The sequence below is a fragment of the Podarcis vaucheri genome, assembly GCF_965113315.1.
Source record: "Podarcis vaucheri genome assembly, chromosome: 3".
Taxonomy (NCBI): Eukaryota; Metazoa; Chordata; class Lepidosauria; order Squamata; family Lacertidae; genus Podarcis; species Podarcis vaucheri.
In genome coordinates this window covers 45,245,673-45,261,904 of record NC_138761.1, presented here as the reverse complement: position 1 = coordinate 45,261,904, position 16,232 = coordinate 45,245,673, and the positions used below count along the sequence as shown (strand labels likewise).

Genomic DNA, 16,232 nt, shown 5'->3' with positions numbered 1-16,232 from the left:
TATTCTACAGATACTTTCAAAGACTTACCAAAATAATTGTTTCTCAATAGTCATGCAGCTACTTAAAGCTAACTGTATGATATCTTGCTCTTTAATGTTATTTACCTGATGTCAGTAGTTCTGTTCCCCTAAGGCCAAAGCTTTTCAAGCAATTTTGAAAAGCATTACAGAATTGGTTACTGATTTCACTCAAATCAGTAATTGGCATTCCCCCCCCCAAGATATAATGCACAAAATCTCGGTATATTTCACTAAAACATTCCCTTTTTAATATTATTTCTATTTTTTCAGTTTTAACAATGACATCTAACCAGAATGCAGAATACAAAATATCAGAAATATCACAAGTAAAAACTTAGCAAAGCTAGGAGCGTAATCTAACACATACAACTAGAAAATACTACTTTGATTAGAGGAACAACAGCAATTACAGAATTTTATTCTCTAGTTCCTCAAGGTGATTCGAAAGGCTCTTCCAAATCTATTTAAATTAATGTCTCAAGTTAAAACAATTTCATTTTCAGGACACAAGACCATGAAGTGATCTGGAAACAAGTGAACAGGTTTACAATGAAACAGAAATGTTATCCATGCTAGTCCCTAGCTTGAAAGCCAAGACTTCAGATTCCTTGATTTATCTCTTTCACTGAGTGTGACTCTCAGGAATGACTAGTTCTAGAAATAGCTACCTACACAAATTATGAATTACTGTGAAGCAGTATACAGACCCTCAGAGCAACTTTACCAATTATGATGTTTCGCGTTACAGACCCAAGTCTACAAACCGGCAGTTACAAACATAGTGATGAGTAATACTCTCAATGACAAAGCATTTCCTTAGAAGTACTTCTGCTTCTAATAGATCCCTGAAAACATTTTTTTTAAACTGCTTTGCTTACCAGGAATTCCTAGTTCCATTTCTATAAATCGAACATAGTTTTGTGCATTTACAGGCAGTTCATCAAAAGTCCTTGCATTTGATATGTCTGTGTTCCATCCTGGGAGGGTCTCATACTGAACCTCTACTTTATTTAAGACTTCTTGGTTTGCTTTATTAAAAAAAAAAAAAAAGCAGCAGTGTAACAGATAGTCTTACTGTTGACAATAATATCAGACTTGCTTAATCATTCAGATAAGCAAATTTTACAACCTCAAGTCACCCAAAGGAATAAAAGATGAAGAAACAAAAGAATGGCTGTGCAAAACAGCTCAGTAACCAACTTAACAGCCATCCCAAAATCCTTTGCATAGGTGAAATATAGGGAAAGGAAGTTAACTACTGTGAGGGAAATGACAGATTCCCTATAAAGCAGGGATGACGAACCTTTTGGGTCCAGAGGCCAGATCTTAAATCTCCTCCACCACGCATGACAGGTTGGTGAACCTGTCAAAGTTGGTCCATGGGAAGGAAAAGTCCCATGGAGTTCAGTAGGGCTGAACTCCTCACGCAAAATTTCAATCCTGCTTTATCCAGGTATCAGCTGTACAAGTAGGCAATGCAGCTGTATCTCTGTCTTAACACCCGATACCACATAAGATGTCAGGTGTAGGTCCGGTGGGTTTGTGGGGTTTTTTTTGGTTTTTTTTGTTTTTTTGGAAAATAGCCTCAGGAGCCAAATAAAGAGGTTTGGCAGTCAAAATCTAAGCTTGGAGGTCAGATGTTCCCCACTCTGCTATGGGGGAATTAAGGGCAACTAACTATAGAGTGCTCTTCCCAAAGAGCCTCCCTTAGTACTTATATTAACATATTTTAGGAACTAGGCAAAGTATTCTCCTGGACATTTAATTGCTAATACCTCAGGTGCTCTTGTTAGAGCATTTCTTTCATTAGTTAATTTTATGGTTATCATGCTCATTTTGTTTGGGGTCAGTGGAGTTTTGGGGGTTCATCTAACAAGTTCCATCAGTGGAAGCCTTGCACCATGATTTCAGCTTGTCCAACATGGTTTCTCCTCCGCACTCCCCAAAATTGGCTCGGGGTGTGTGTGTCAGAACATCCCACAGAAGAGGGTAGGGGGAAGAGAGAAAGAGGATTATTCTATTTGGCAATTTGCCATGCTTGCACAGACAGAACGACTGAAAGAGTGCAATGTTGAATTCCACTCTGACTATTCTGAGGAGTAATGTATGATCAGTTGGTACAGCATGAGACACTTGATCTCAGTTTCATGGGTTCCAGCCCCACATTGGGCAAAGGACTCCTGCACTGCAGGGGTTTGGACTAGATAACCTTCAGGGTCCCTTCCAACTCTAGAATTTTATGATTCTGTTATTTTAAGTATTATTTACTGTGTTTTAATATTTCACGTAATTTGTACGAATCAAATTTTACATACTGCAATTTGCCTTGTGGCTTTTATATCAGCTGATGAATAAATTACAACAGAAGCAACAATAAAAAACAACAGTAGTGAACCTACACTATAGTGAGGGAATACATCTAGCATTAAATATACCACTGGAAAAGTTATAGTATGGACACGCACATGATCATACGCACTCACCTGGAAAATGAGGTATGATTTTATCATTTATTCTGTAAGCAACACCAACTTTAATTTCTGGAAATACATCCAAAATATCCAATTTGGTAAGAGCCAATCTGTTTTAAAATAAAATATTGATGTATTAGTTAGGTATAGACAAATATAAACTATAATCTTAGGAAGTAAATTTGTTTATTTTTAAAGAAAGATATAAATCACTAGGGCTTACATGGTTGCCTAGTCTTTGATGCCACGCTTACCCATGTATATGTGACAGCCTACCTTTACATCTTGCTTTAATCTGCAGCAAGTGCACTGTAATAGAGTATAATACTTTGTAGAAACAATACGAAGTAATGGGAATGAAACTAACACCCTTTAAGTAAAGAACAGTGTTTTGAAGACTCACTGTGGAAGACAAAATGGTTTTTAAAGTCACAGTACTGATGTAAGACTTGCCAGCTGCCATGCTAATAACTATGATACTCCTTCTGGAAGAAAGTTATCTGATGTTAAATGTTCGTAGTCTCTCTTTGGCTTTTATTCTGGAATTCCAGGGTTTTCCCAGGTTACTTTTTTTTACTCTATAATTTTAAAGCAAGATGTAAAGGTAGGCTGTCACATATACATATGCAGAATTCATCATGCAGAATTCATATGCAGAATTCATCATGCGAAAGGCTGGGCTGGATGAATCCCAAGCCGGAATTAAGATTGCCGGAAGAAATATCAACAACCTCAGATATGCAGATGACACAACCTTGATGGCAGAAAGTGAAGAGGAATTAAAGAACCTTTTATTGAGGGTGAAAGAGGAGAGCGCAAAATATGGTCTGAAGCTCAACATCAAAAAAACGAAGATCATGGCCACCGGGCCCATCACCTCCTGGCAAATAGAAGGGGAAGAAATGGAGGCAGTGAGAGATTTTACTTTCTTGGGCTCCATGATCAGTGCAGATGGTGACAGCAGTCACGAAATTAAAAGACGCCTGCTCCTTGGGAGAAAGGCGATGGCAAACCTAGACAACATCTTAAAAAGCAGAGACATCACCTTGCCAACAAAGGTCCGTATAGTAAAAGCCATGGTTTTCCCAGTAGTGATGTATGGAAGTGAGAGCTGGACCATAAAGAAGGCTGATCGCCGAAGAATTGATGCTATTGAATTATGGTGCTGGAGGAGACTCTTGAGAGTCCCATGGACTGCAAGAAGATCAAACCTCTCCATTCTGAAGGAAATCAGCCCTGAGTGCTCACTGGAAGGACAGATCGTGAAGCTGAGGCTCCAATACTTTGGCCACCTCATGAGAAGAGAAGACTCCCTGGAAAAGACCCTGATGTTGGGAAAGATGGAGGGCACAAGGAGAAGGGGACGACAGAGAATGAGATGGTTGGATGGTGTTCTTGAAGCTACTAGCATGAGTTTGATCAAACTGCGGGAGGCAGTGGAGGACAGAAGTGCCTGGCGTGCTCTGGTCCATGGGGTCACGAAGAGTCGGACACGACTAAACGACTAAACAACAACAACACAGTGCACTTGCTACACTACAAACTACTCACGCAGTAAATCCATTGATCATGTGAGCGTATCTAAGCAACACAAGATCTAGCCAGCCACATCTTCTTTTCCGACCTGTGGTCACACCAACCTCTTTCCCACGTGTCTGCAGTAATTCTCCAATTTTCTAAGAAACAGAATATAGTCATGTTATACACTGGAGTAATATTGTTCATTTCTATGTAAACACAATTTACTGACAACAGAAAACAAAATATACTTTACATTTCCAACCCCACATAGTGCACAAAACTTTTAACAAGGATGAAGATACAAGTACAGGAGCCACCTTTAATGCCAGGTATCACTGTGAAAATACCATTGAGCAGGCCATTTTCTCAACACTCCATGTTGATTCCATTGTATAATGCCTACCTGCTACCTCAAAGGAGTGTTGTAGCTCAGTTATTGTTTGTGAAGCTCTGAAATCCTTGGCAATCTTAAATTGCTAGTCCTGTTAATTCAGCTTGGAATCAAAAAGGCAAACTGGTTCACGTGCATCGTCACTAGTAATAAAGATTCTGCAACTGGAACTTAGTTAACAATTCTGCTGCTGATTCATGAGCAAGAACAGAATTCAGCTTGCTCTCCGACAGAAATATAGGCTCTGCAGGACTGAGGAATAAGCAGTAGTTAAAAACTTTTTAAAAGCACATATAAACACCCAGGCAGCAGATCTGTGGACTGAGAAACTTACATTTCAGACAGAAAGCAGCAGCACTTTAAAGTATGTGGTATACAGAATCTGATGCCTGGGAGAGTACAGCCATGCATACCTTAAATCATTGGTCTTCAACTGATGGGTCAGGAGCCACTACAGGGTCACAACCTGTTCTGAGGTGGGTTGTAACAAAAGCACTACCACCATACAAACATATGGTTAAAAAAAAAAGGATATGGGTCCCCAAATGCATATTGGATTAAAGGTGGGTCCCAGGTGTTGGGAAAGGGTTGGAAGACCACTGTGTTAAATAATATTTCTGAGAACTGTACATTCATTTACTTTGTTCCAATAACTCACATTAATGTTAATGCTATACTTACATTGTCTTGTTCTGTGGGAAAGGCACCAATTCCAACTCTAGTTGTGTATGCTTTCACAACTCCATATACTTCACCAACGTTCTGTGGTGGCATACCCAAGCCAGTGCAAACACCTCCCACGGTACAATTTGATGAGGTCACGAAAGGATAAGTTCCTGTTTCAGAAGGGCAAGGAAGAGAAGATAGGAATGAACTAACAGTAGCACAATTATATAAAATATTGCATCTTTCTACTGAAAGGTAACTGAATAGCAAGTAAGACTGGTTGTTATTTAAAATGACAACACATCCTTAAAAATAGTGGTATAGTTCCAATCCCAAGATGTACAGTGAACATTCAATGTATAAGAACGACTATAATGCAACCAGTCTTAAACAGCTATATTCTGCACAGTCCTTCAAATACACATGTAACAAGTACCTCACACATTGTGACTATGATAAAAAAGACTTTATACATACCAAAATCAATGTCCAGTAGTGCTGCATTTGCACCCTCTACTAAAATTTTCTTTGGTGGGCCGTGTAAAGCTTCATACATAAAGTATACACCATCTCTCACCATTGGTTTGAGCCTTTCAGTGTAACCCTAAGACAAACATGTCCTAGAGATTAGAATGTAGTAAACTACAATCTTCAAAACACACTGTAGACACTGTACCAAACAGGCAGGCAAATAATTATTCTAGTCTTGTAATAAAATAAAAGTGCCATTTGCTATTTGTTAGCCATGTCAACTATAGGCTATTCTTTGTGTCAAGGAGAATGTGCATAAGAACAAAGCATTTATATGTCATTCATTAGTTCTTTCTCAAGTTAAAATTATTAAGAGTCCTGCTGGATCAGACCAAGAGTCTAACAACTAATCCACTATGTTGTTTCTAACACTTGCCAAATATCTGCAGAAAGCTCACAAAGAGAGCAGGAAGAAAAAGTCTTCCCCTCTTTGTCCCCCCTGCAAGCACTATTTAGGGATACACTATTTGTGAATTTTGAGTGTCCATTTAGCTACCACAGCTAATAGCATTGGTAGACCTATGCTCCACAAAATTTGTCTACCACTGTCACTGCCACATCTTGCGACAGCATAATCCTCAATTGAGCTATGCACTGCATGAAGAACTACCTTTTCATGTTGTGTGTGAATGTGAGTCAGTAGAGCAAGGTGGATGCTCCAGAGGAAGACACCTGATAAAGGCAGAAGTTGCATGACCTTGGATAGTTCCAAGCAACACTGTTACAAATCCATTTCAGTCAGTGTACCTCTCATGCAGTAAGAGGAAGAGTAGAAATGAATGTGCTAGTCACTTCACTGTGTTGGTCACTACTATTACCCCCCACACGCTGGAGTGCAGACATCTGCAGTGGGGCACCTGCTGAACCTAGTAGGCCCCTTGCGAACTTGAGAGCCCTGCAGAAGCAGAATTCTAAATCTCACAGGGAGGCTGCATAAGTATGGCAGCCTCCCTACTGCAATGATTGGAGAATAGCAAAGGAAGGCGAAGGCATGATGGGGCAACAAAGGTAACAGGTAGCACACCTGCCCCGTTTTTGCTCATGTGATTCTACCTCTGTCAGGGAAACTAACAATTGAATATGATTACAGTATGCCTTTTGTCCATTTCCCTTGGGCCAGACTATCCCTCCTAAGTTCTGCCTACTTTTTGAAGAGCAGAAAGCTTTACAGGTCTAGTCCTCTGGCATGAAGTTTAGCACTCCATTACATCTCAATCAGCTTCTGCCTTATGAATTGTCTGCATTGCTGAACAGGCATAGGTTACTGTGACGTTCAGGGTTGGGGGTCATGTCAAGGTTCACTGGGTGACCCTGAGTTCCAATACTATAAGAGAGAGAAAATGTGTTTTGATCCATATATTTTCACAATACCAGGAATGACTGTATGCAAAAAAGGCTTTAACCAATGATTTTCTGATGTAGGGCACAAACCTTTACCAAGCTATACACTAGCTCTCAGAAGAATTGTCACATCAGTGTAGAATATGAGCTTCTAAAAGATAAAAAGACCACAGGATTCCTTTTCTACATGAAATGTAAGATTCAGCAAACAGGTTTAATTCAGTAAATAACTGACCACTGTGATAAAGCTACTGGGTCATTTGTTTCTGACTTATGATAACCCAAATGCAGGCAATTTGCTAGTTAAAGCATTAAGTTAACTGACTGCTGCTTGTGTGTCAGAAGCAGTGTTCCTTTATCTTTTTATCAGAAGAAACATACAAAGATAAATCCATCTGTGTGTGTGTGTGTGTGTGTGTGTGTGTGTATATATATATATATATATATATATATATGCAGGTTTTGGTGTCTTCGGGTGTCTTCCCGTGTAAGAGTCGGGGTGTCTGTGCGACGTTTCGACGAGGTCTCACTCGTCATCTTCAGGCTGGTGCTTTCGGCTTCTTGTTACTGGAACAGAGCAGAGTCTGGTGTTTGAGTTCCTATAAATACTGTTGAGGGGTGTGGTGTATAGCCTCCAACGTTCTGGGCAGAGAGGAAGTTCCTAGATTAGTGTGCCTTTTCTTCTTTTGTTCCTTAATTACTTGAGGGATATCTTGGGTGATTTCATGAGTGATATTCTGAATACCACTGGGTGGGTCATTAAGTGTAGATTAGTTGCTAAAGCTTTCGTGTCTTGACCTCTTGAGCTTGTGAAGAGTTTTTCTGAGAAGATGGCTGTGCTGCATTTAGTTGTGCTCTGGCTTGGCTTCGTGTATAGGGGCGAGCTATGGTTTTGTGCCTTGTGCCAGCCAGATCTGTGTAGGGATTGCAGGGGGGTGCAGCATCCGGAGGTGCCACTATAGTTTGGCTACTGGATGGAGTCTGTAATATGTCTGTGGAGAGGGTCTGGGTTTGGGTCTGGTGTGGTTGATTGGTGACGGCGTTCTGTGTGCCTCTGGTTCTGGTGTCGGTTTTTGTGGGGAGGGCTAATTTCCAGATGTCTGGCAGGCGGGACGTGTCGTCACGCTTGTTCATGTTGTGAGGGTGTTTCTCTATCTCGATGGCTTCCATGATTATTCTCTTGTGGTGATGTTCCATGTTAAAGAGCAATTTGGAATCTGCAAAATTAATTTCGTGTCCTGTTTCTTTCATGTGTTGGAAAAGAGAGGAAGTTTTTTCTTCTTTTTTGACGGCATTCTTGTGTTCTGCGATACGTGCATTTATTCGTCTGTTTGTTTGTCCAATGTACGTGGCTGGGCAGACTTTGCAGGGTATTTCATAGACCCCTTGGTTTTCCAGCTGGATTTTGTCTTTTGGGTTTCTGAGGATATTGGCTATTTTTTGGTTGGTGCAGAAGGCTGTTTTGATATTGTGTTTATGGAGGATTTTGCTGATTTTGTAACAGGGTTACGAAGCTAATCCAAAAAGAAACACCCCCCAAAAACCAAGACACAGAAGAAAACAATGGCATGGCCCTCCTTCCTTATATCAAGGGCACTACAGACAAAATCAGCAAAATCCTCCATAAACACAATATCAAAACAGCCTTCTGCACCAACCAAAAAATAGCCAATATCCTCAGAAACCCAAAAGACAAAATCCAGCTGGAAAACCAAGGGGTCTATGAAATACCCTGCAAAGTCTGCCCAGCCACGTACATTGGACAAACAAACAGACGAATAAATGCACGTATCGCAGAACACAAGAATGCCGTCAAAAAAGAAGAAAAAACTTCCTCTCTTTTCCAACACATGAAAGAAACAGGACACGAAATTAATTTTGCAGATTCCAAATTGCTCTTTAACATGGAACATCACCACAAGAGAATAATCATGGAAGCCATCGAGATAGAGAAACACCCTCACAACATGAACAAGCGTGACGACACGTCCCGCCTGCCAGACATCTGGAAATGCTCGCCCCTATACACGAAGCCAAGCCAGAGCACAACTAAATGCAGCACAGCCATCTTCTCAGAAAAACTCTTCACAAGCTCAAGAGGTCAAGACACGAAAGCTTTAGCAACTAATCTACACTTAATGACCCACCCAGTGATATTCAGAATATCACTCATGAAATCACCCAAGATATCCCTCAAGTAATTAAGGAACAAAAGAAGAAAAGGCACACTAATCTAGGAACTTCCTCTCTGCCCAGAACGTTGGAGGCTATACACCACACCCCTCAACAGTATTTATAGGAACTCAAACACCAGACTCTGCTCTGTTCCAGTAACAAGAAGCCGAAAGCACCAGCCTGAAGATGACGAGTGAGACCTCGTCGAAACGTCGCACAGACACCCCGACTCTTACACGGGAAGACACCCGAAGACACCAAAACCTGCATTCCTGTACCCGTGAAAATCTACGAAAGCAAATATATATATATATATATATATATATAGGCAAATAATTCACAACTCCTCTATAGTTTACCTTCAGTCTTTTCAATTCTCCTTCGATGTCTATCTCTAAGGTAGGGTAAACAGACTTGTACTGGTTGGCCAACACTTTGAATCTAAAAAGCAAAATAAGTACAAATAAATTATGCTTGCAACAGTTTTTTTTAAAAAAAACCTTGATAAAGATTTTAACTTAACACATGTGAAAACAAAAACAGACTCACAAATGAGAGATCCAGTAAGGGATTTTTTAGAATATGAAAATCAGAATATACAAGCCCTAGTAATAAATTTATTTGAAATATTTACATTACTCTAGAGAAGTGGTTACCTTTCTGAAAATTCATTGAAGTCAGAAACTAGATCACACATTCTGAGCCCACTTCGAGCTGCTTTAGAAGAATACACTGGACCAATTCCCTTTTTTGTAGTTCCCAAGCTTTAAAACACAAAAATAAAAAACATACACATACTACACAATCTGTGACTATCAATTCAACTAGGTTGTTGTTAAGTTTCTAAAAATAAAATTACTCTGGAAGTATGTTGTACATACTTGGTAGTTTAAAATTATCATTCACTGAGGTCAAACATTTCCCCCAGTGGGCACCCAGGAGAAGAGAAGATTAAGAAGAAACAGAATGCTGGCAGGTAGTGCAAAACATCCTCAGAAGTGTTACTTGTAATACTGATATACAAAATACTTAAAAAGCTACAGTCTAAACATTATTTAGTATTTACCTTAAAGGATGAACGAACATATTATCACTTTGTTTATATGTATTTCATATGCATTTCTTCTGTGCAAATCTCAATGAATTTTCTTAACAGAGACTGTAGTGGTGTGAATCTTAGCATGCTAAGAGTGAAGAGCTTACTTAAAAGTAAAGCAACATACAGGGTATATCTCAAACGTGGTGGAACACTGCTGAGAACTGAGACTAAACAAAAACAACACTATCATTCAATGTGGTCAGAATAGTTTATGCTTTTAGACCACAGTTATATGGAGTAAGGAGCTCATTATTTCCTGTTATATGACCTGCACTATACTTTTCTTCTCAGCATGGCTACTGCACATGATAAACCATTTGCCTATCTCCACCCAAAGGCTATAAAACTGCTCTGTGCCAATCTTCCATTAAAAACCCCATAGAATTGAGGAAACCTATTCCTGGTCAAATTATGAATCAAGGATTGTGGATGCCTAACTGTAAAGTCTGTCTTAGAACTGTGTTGCCTGAACCAAGGCTAATTAGTCCTTCTGTCATAGCAAGAGGTCTTAAGACAACTCCAACAATTGGTTTAACAAACTACAAGTTGTCCCACAGATGATCAAACAAACCATGGAATGTTTCCCAAATTTTTGTTTTGTTTTCCAGCTGCTTTTGCCACAAGCCTTTAGCAGTCTGGTGAAAATCTGGGGTGGAATGAGCAAATACACCATTGTTAAGAAGGATTCTGGGTTCATATGTAATAGCAAGCCATAATTTAAATCAAGGTTCATAAGCCATCAATAAACCATGATTACAGATCATGATTTGATGGCAGTGAACAAACCATAGCTAAGCTATTGGGGAGGTTCACACAACACTAAGTTAAGGTTTAATCAACAATGGTTAGGTATTGTTTGCAAAACAAGCCAATGGCATCAATCAAGATGTAGGACAGGTTGAGATTTGCAATGTTAAGAGTAAACAAATCACAGATGAAAAAGGGAGTGGAGAAGAATGTAAACACAGCCTGTTATGAGTCTCATACAATGACCCAGTCAGATTTTGTTTTGTCTATATCACATTCTGTGATACTAGCAAAACTTCAGATATGCAAATTTACAATACAGACAGGCCAAGTTCTGGAAAATGGAAAATGTTAACTGCACAACCAACTTTTTCACAAAAGGAGAAAAATTTCCTTAAAAGAGCCACTATCATTAATGCAGCAGATCCATTCCCTGTCAAAGTAGGGCAACAACCTAGACTTCTAGAGTTCATTCGTTATACTATTCCTAAGTATCAACAACCACAGAACTCTTGAGTCAGGTTTGTATTATTTTGATTTATTTTAAGAAGACATGATTAATAGTTCAGTACTTCCCCACTCCATGCATATTTGCAAAAGGAAATATGTCAAGTTTGATTCTTGCCTTTTTAAAAACAATCAGCTGTGCAATTTAAAAAATACTAACTGCATGGATGGAAATGAAATCAACATCTTTATGTTGTACTAGTGCCTAGGAATATATCAAGAAGAGAGGGGTACCCTTAGATCTACAGATTTAGCACCGTCACCATGATTGAGGAAGGATACATAATCCAACGAAATAACATGCAAATAAACAAGTCCCACCCCAGGACAGGCTGACAGGATCCTGACCAAGAATATTTCCTCTTTTGCCCATGACCAATCTAATTCTGAATGTACAAAGGAATTAAATGTGCTAAAACCCAGATATGACTTTTCAAATTTCACAGAGGGTGTGAAGGTTTCCCAATCATTCAATATCATACCACTATCATTTCAATGGATCAGTGTGGGGTAGAAAAATAAAAAGCACACACACTAGTATTTCCTAGTTCTGACCTTAATTCATTCATCATAACCTTATCACATGACATCACCATTACGCACATTAGGTAAGAGAGCTTAAGAGCCTTGAATCTCTGGAAGACACCCAAAATATTCTGTACTCATTATGCTGTAACATGATCCCAGAGATTCAGATACATTTCCCATTCCTGCTGAAGAACAAGATTCACATCAGTGATAAAGAGCAACAGTTTTACGGGTATGCTACTTGGAATTTAATATATGCTCTGCAAAAAATATATCCAAGTGAACTGCAAAGGTATTGAGGCTTACAATTTAAGAACAAAACTGTTGTGCAAAAACTTAAGTGTATTCTAAAGTTGAAGAGAATTTTGTTGCGCCCTTGAGGTTGAAAATAAACTAACTAATTTTGAATCCTTGAATCACATGTCTTAAAGTACATACAAATAAGTGGGAATGTACAGGTGTCCCAGATTTCCTTGCAAAAACATTAAGAAAGAATCTTATTGCAATGCACCCTTAACAGCACACTCTATTGAATAGATTCTGGAAGTGTACTGGCTGAAAGGCCCTCCCTGTCACTCAAAATTTCTTCCAGTATTTACAATTAAGACATTTGACAACACATCACATACTTCTTTCCTGCTTGCTCTTGTCTTTGTTGTTCCTGGATGCCATCAGCAGCTTGATGGAAGTCAAATACTAGGAATTTGAAGGGTACAAAATGAACTCTGTTGTATTAATACCTGCATTAAGTACCAAACTAAAGTAAGCTATTATTTCTCATTAATGTATGCCAAAGTATTTTGGAAATCATCATTTGCTCTAGATATATAAACTTTAAGTAACAAGCACCTGGAGAAAATACAGCTGTTTAGTAAAATAATATTTTAGAAAAAGCACTTGAATTTGTGAAGACAAAAGTCAAGGCAAACAAAAGTATGCAAACAAAGCACTACAGTATGCTACAACTCAAGAGATGCCAGTCAAACCTTTTCTGTTCAAAAACATTTGCATTTCTCCAGGGCTACTGACATTCCAAGCATCTTAAAATTCTCTTATATTGCAGAAGTTATAGAGGCTGAATAGAATACATAGAATGCATCTTGTTATCCCAATAACTGGGGGGTTTGCACTAATCATCAGGGACGTGGGTGGCGCTGTGGGTAGAACCTCAGTGCCTAGGACTTGCCGATCGTATGGTCGGCGGTTCGAATCCCCACGGCAGGGTGAGCTCCCGTCTTTCGGTCCCAGCTCCTGCCCACCTAGCAGTTCGAAAGCACCCCTAAGTCCAAGTAGATAAATAGGTACCGCTTTATAGCGGGAAGGTAAACGGCGTTTCCGTGTACTGCGCTGGTGCTGGCTTGCCAGAGCAGCTTCGCCACGCTGGCCACGTGACCCGGAAGTGTCTCCAGACAGCGCTGGCCCCCAGCCTCTTAAGTGAGATGGGCGCACAACCCTAGAGTCGGACACGACTGGCCCCTACGGGCAGGGGTACCTTTACCTTTACACTAATCAGCAACGATATTCTAAGACTGACAAAGGCAACAAAGAAATACAGGGTGGACTTGCTTTGTCAATGGTCGCATGTGTTGAAAGGGGCCATAAACACACAATTATCTGAAGTGGAAACACATTTTGGACATTAAAGTGAAAAGGCTGGTTTTAACATACCCTGCTTCTTATCAATATTAGGTAACTTTATTACACTGCTTAACAATCTTTGTTTAAATTGGTTAATCTCTGTGATACAACAGCAGTTGCTAGTGTTTTAAGGCAAGGAGGGGGGGAATTGTTCCTGAGAAACTACTTAAGAACCATGCTATTCATTGGTGTTTTGCAGCAAAGGAGGGGACAATCCAAGGGCAGCACAATGTTTTCTTGTCTCCTGATCAGCTTAGCTGGATAGATTGGGGAAATGTCCGCCATCTTCATCTGTTATGAGTTTGCTAGACCTTTGATGCTTGCAGTAGAAATCATTTTAATGGCAGAAGAGAAAGCCAAGGTACTTCCTCCCTTGCATTTCTTGTTTGATGGGACACCAAAAAGGTAGACGAATAAAGACACGCTTTAGGCTAGATGTTGCTCATGTTGCCATTTGGTCACCACTGGTATAAATTGCATTAGTATGCAGTATAGAAGACATAAAGGTAAAGGTAAAGGGACCCCTGACCATTAGGTCCAGTCGAGGACAACTCTGGGGTTGCGGCGCTCATCTTGCTTTATTGGCCGAGGGAGTCGGCGTACAGCTTCCGGGTCATGTGGCCAGCATGACTAAGCCGCTTTCTGGCGAACCAGAGCAGCACACGGAAACGCCGTTTACATTCCTGCTGGAGCGGTACCTATTTATCTACTTGCACTTTGGTGTGCTTTCAAACTGCACATTTATTTATACATAAGGCAATAAATAAGATGATCCTCCAACCATTCATCTTGACAAATTCTTGAAATAAACATTCATTTGTGGAAGAACACATTTACTATAAAACAATTACCAGTTTAGATAAAAAACACCTCTTGTTTAAGAGTTTGATTTCCACTTTGATAGCCAATGCAGTATTTGATACCAGAAAGCTAGCTTTAGAACCCTGTCTACTATGTTGGGAGGCTGTTCTCTTTCAATAGCTGCTGTTGAATAATGTAGGGGGGGTCTACATTTGAATTGGGCACAACAAAAGGCCTTCCTGCTCCTCTTCCTCAAACAAACCAACGGGCCCTTTCTGCAGCCTCTCGTTTTGCAAAGGATTCTGGGCTGCACCATACAACCTGTAGCTGCTCCACCGCTGCATGGAACATTCCCCCACAGCCCTTTGTATTCTAACCTATATTACTGCTAGATATTTACAAATGAAAAACAAATCAGAGCTAGAGATTAAAAAATACTTTGAATCATTTAATATATTTCAATATTTTTTACTTACCAATATGAGCTCTGTCAGATATAATTAATCTTTTTTCCCAACCTTTCAATCCTTTGAAAAGCAACAAAAGAAATATTATGGGGGGAAACACATTTAGAAATCAGTTACTTTTAATGGCCAACAACAAAATTCAATGCATTTTTAAAGAGAAGAAAATTCCACTGCCTTTGGTGGTACTTACTCCCAAGTAAGTGTGCAAAGGATTACAGCCTAATGTGATCAGTTGAATGAAGAGACAGTTTAGAAAATATCACAAAACTAACTCAATGTATCTTAGAAAAACCAAACAAATTTCAGTCATTGCTATTTGCCTCAAACATACAATATCTTGAAAATGGATCTATATAAAACACTGGCTTATGAACATTCTAACTCGCAATAGAAACACTAGATATTTATTTAATATTACTACTCCCATTTAAATTCTATTTCATCATGTGGCTTTAAAAAAAAGTGGTGCATTTAGATAATCTGAACACTAATCCAACATTCTTGGCCACTGAAAATTTTAAAATTATATACAGCGTGTATTTGTATTTTATTTTTTTATTTTTTAAATAGTATTTATTGCTTTTACAACAATTTAAACACTACCAAAAAAAACCAAAGAAAAAACAATACATTACAATACAAAGATACTACCTTACACTAAAACATTAAACTAACAAGACAAAACAAAAACAATTTTAAAACACATCAACAAAGAAAAGAAAAGAAAATTCAATGTTTTATCTTTCTTTCACATATTTCCATGACCTCCTCACACCTCCCTTTTTGTATGCCACTTCTATTAATTATTTCAGCAATTCCTTTCCATCTTCCCCTGTTTCCTATCCTATAATTATCTTAACACATTTCAACCTTATTTTTCTTTTAATACTCTATTAATCTATTTGTACTTAATTCCTTATAACCTTTCTACTAAAGCCATATATATCTCTTCATTCCAACATTCTTCTAGCATTCCTTAATTTGTATTTTAAAGTGTTGTATGTCATATACCACTTACTTTAAGTGCTAAATAGAAATAAATGGGGGGGGGGATTCTGAACAAAAGAAATAAATCTTTGAGAATTGGTTATTTTTCCCCTCAATGCACCAAGTGGATACCATCAGGCAACTCAGGAGCAGAAACACATTGGTAATTACCAAGTTCTGCTATATACCAATGCGAGAGAATCCTCGCCATCTCCTTACGATACCTTAGAAAGCTGTTCTTACCTTTTCCTTTTTTAACATTTTTCTCTGCTTCTTCAAACAATCCTGGTAAGTGAATTACCACACCATTTCCTGGGGAAAACACGACAAGGGAGTGATCA

At 39.0% G+C, this 16,232-nt stretch overlaps 1 protein-coding gene across 2 annotated transcripts in view; it reads right to left on the bottom strand.

Moving 5' to 3' along the window:
* The window catches only part of ADSS2 (adenylosuccinate synthase 2), a 36,969-nt gene that overhangs the window by 722 nt on the left and 20,015 nt on the right, over nucleotides 1-16,232 (bottom strand). The window contains exons 3-12 of one of the 2 annotated variants that reach the window (XM_082215096.1): nucleotides 16,135-16,203; nucleotides 14,914-14,964; nucleotides 12,628-12,694; nucleotides 9,774-9,881; nucleotides 9,477-9,558; nucleotides 5,548-5,674; nucleotides 5,086-5,240; nucleotides 4,044-4,168; nucleotides 2,505-2,602; nucleotides 900-1,049 (exon numbers count right to left, since the gene is read on the bottom strand). In XM_082215096.1, the coding sequence (XP_082071222.1) occupies nucleotides 900-1,049; nucleotides 2,505-2,602; nucleotides 4,044-4,168; nucleotides 5,086-5,240; nucleotides 5,548-5,674; nucleotides 9,477-9,558; nucleotides 9,774-9,881; nucleotides 12,628-12,694; nucleotides 14,914-14,964; nucleotides 16,135-16,203 (1,032 nt within the window). The remainder of the gene's footprint in view (nucleotides 1-899; nucleotides 1,050-2,504; nucleotides 2,603-4,043; nucleotides 4,169-5,085; nucleotides 5,241-5,547; nucleotides 5,675-9,476; nucleotides 9,559-9,773; nucleotides 9,882-12,627; nucleotides 12,695-14,913; nucleotides 14,965-16,134; nucleotides 16,204-16,232) is intronic. The other variant, XM_082215097.1, reaches the window with a different exon arrangement.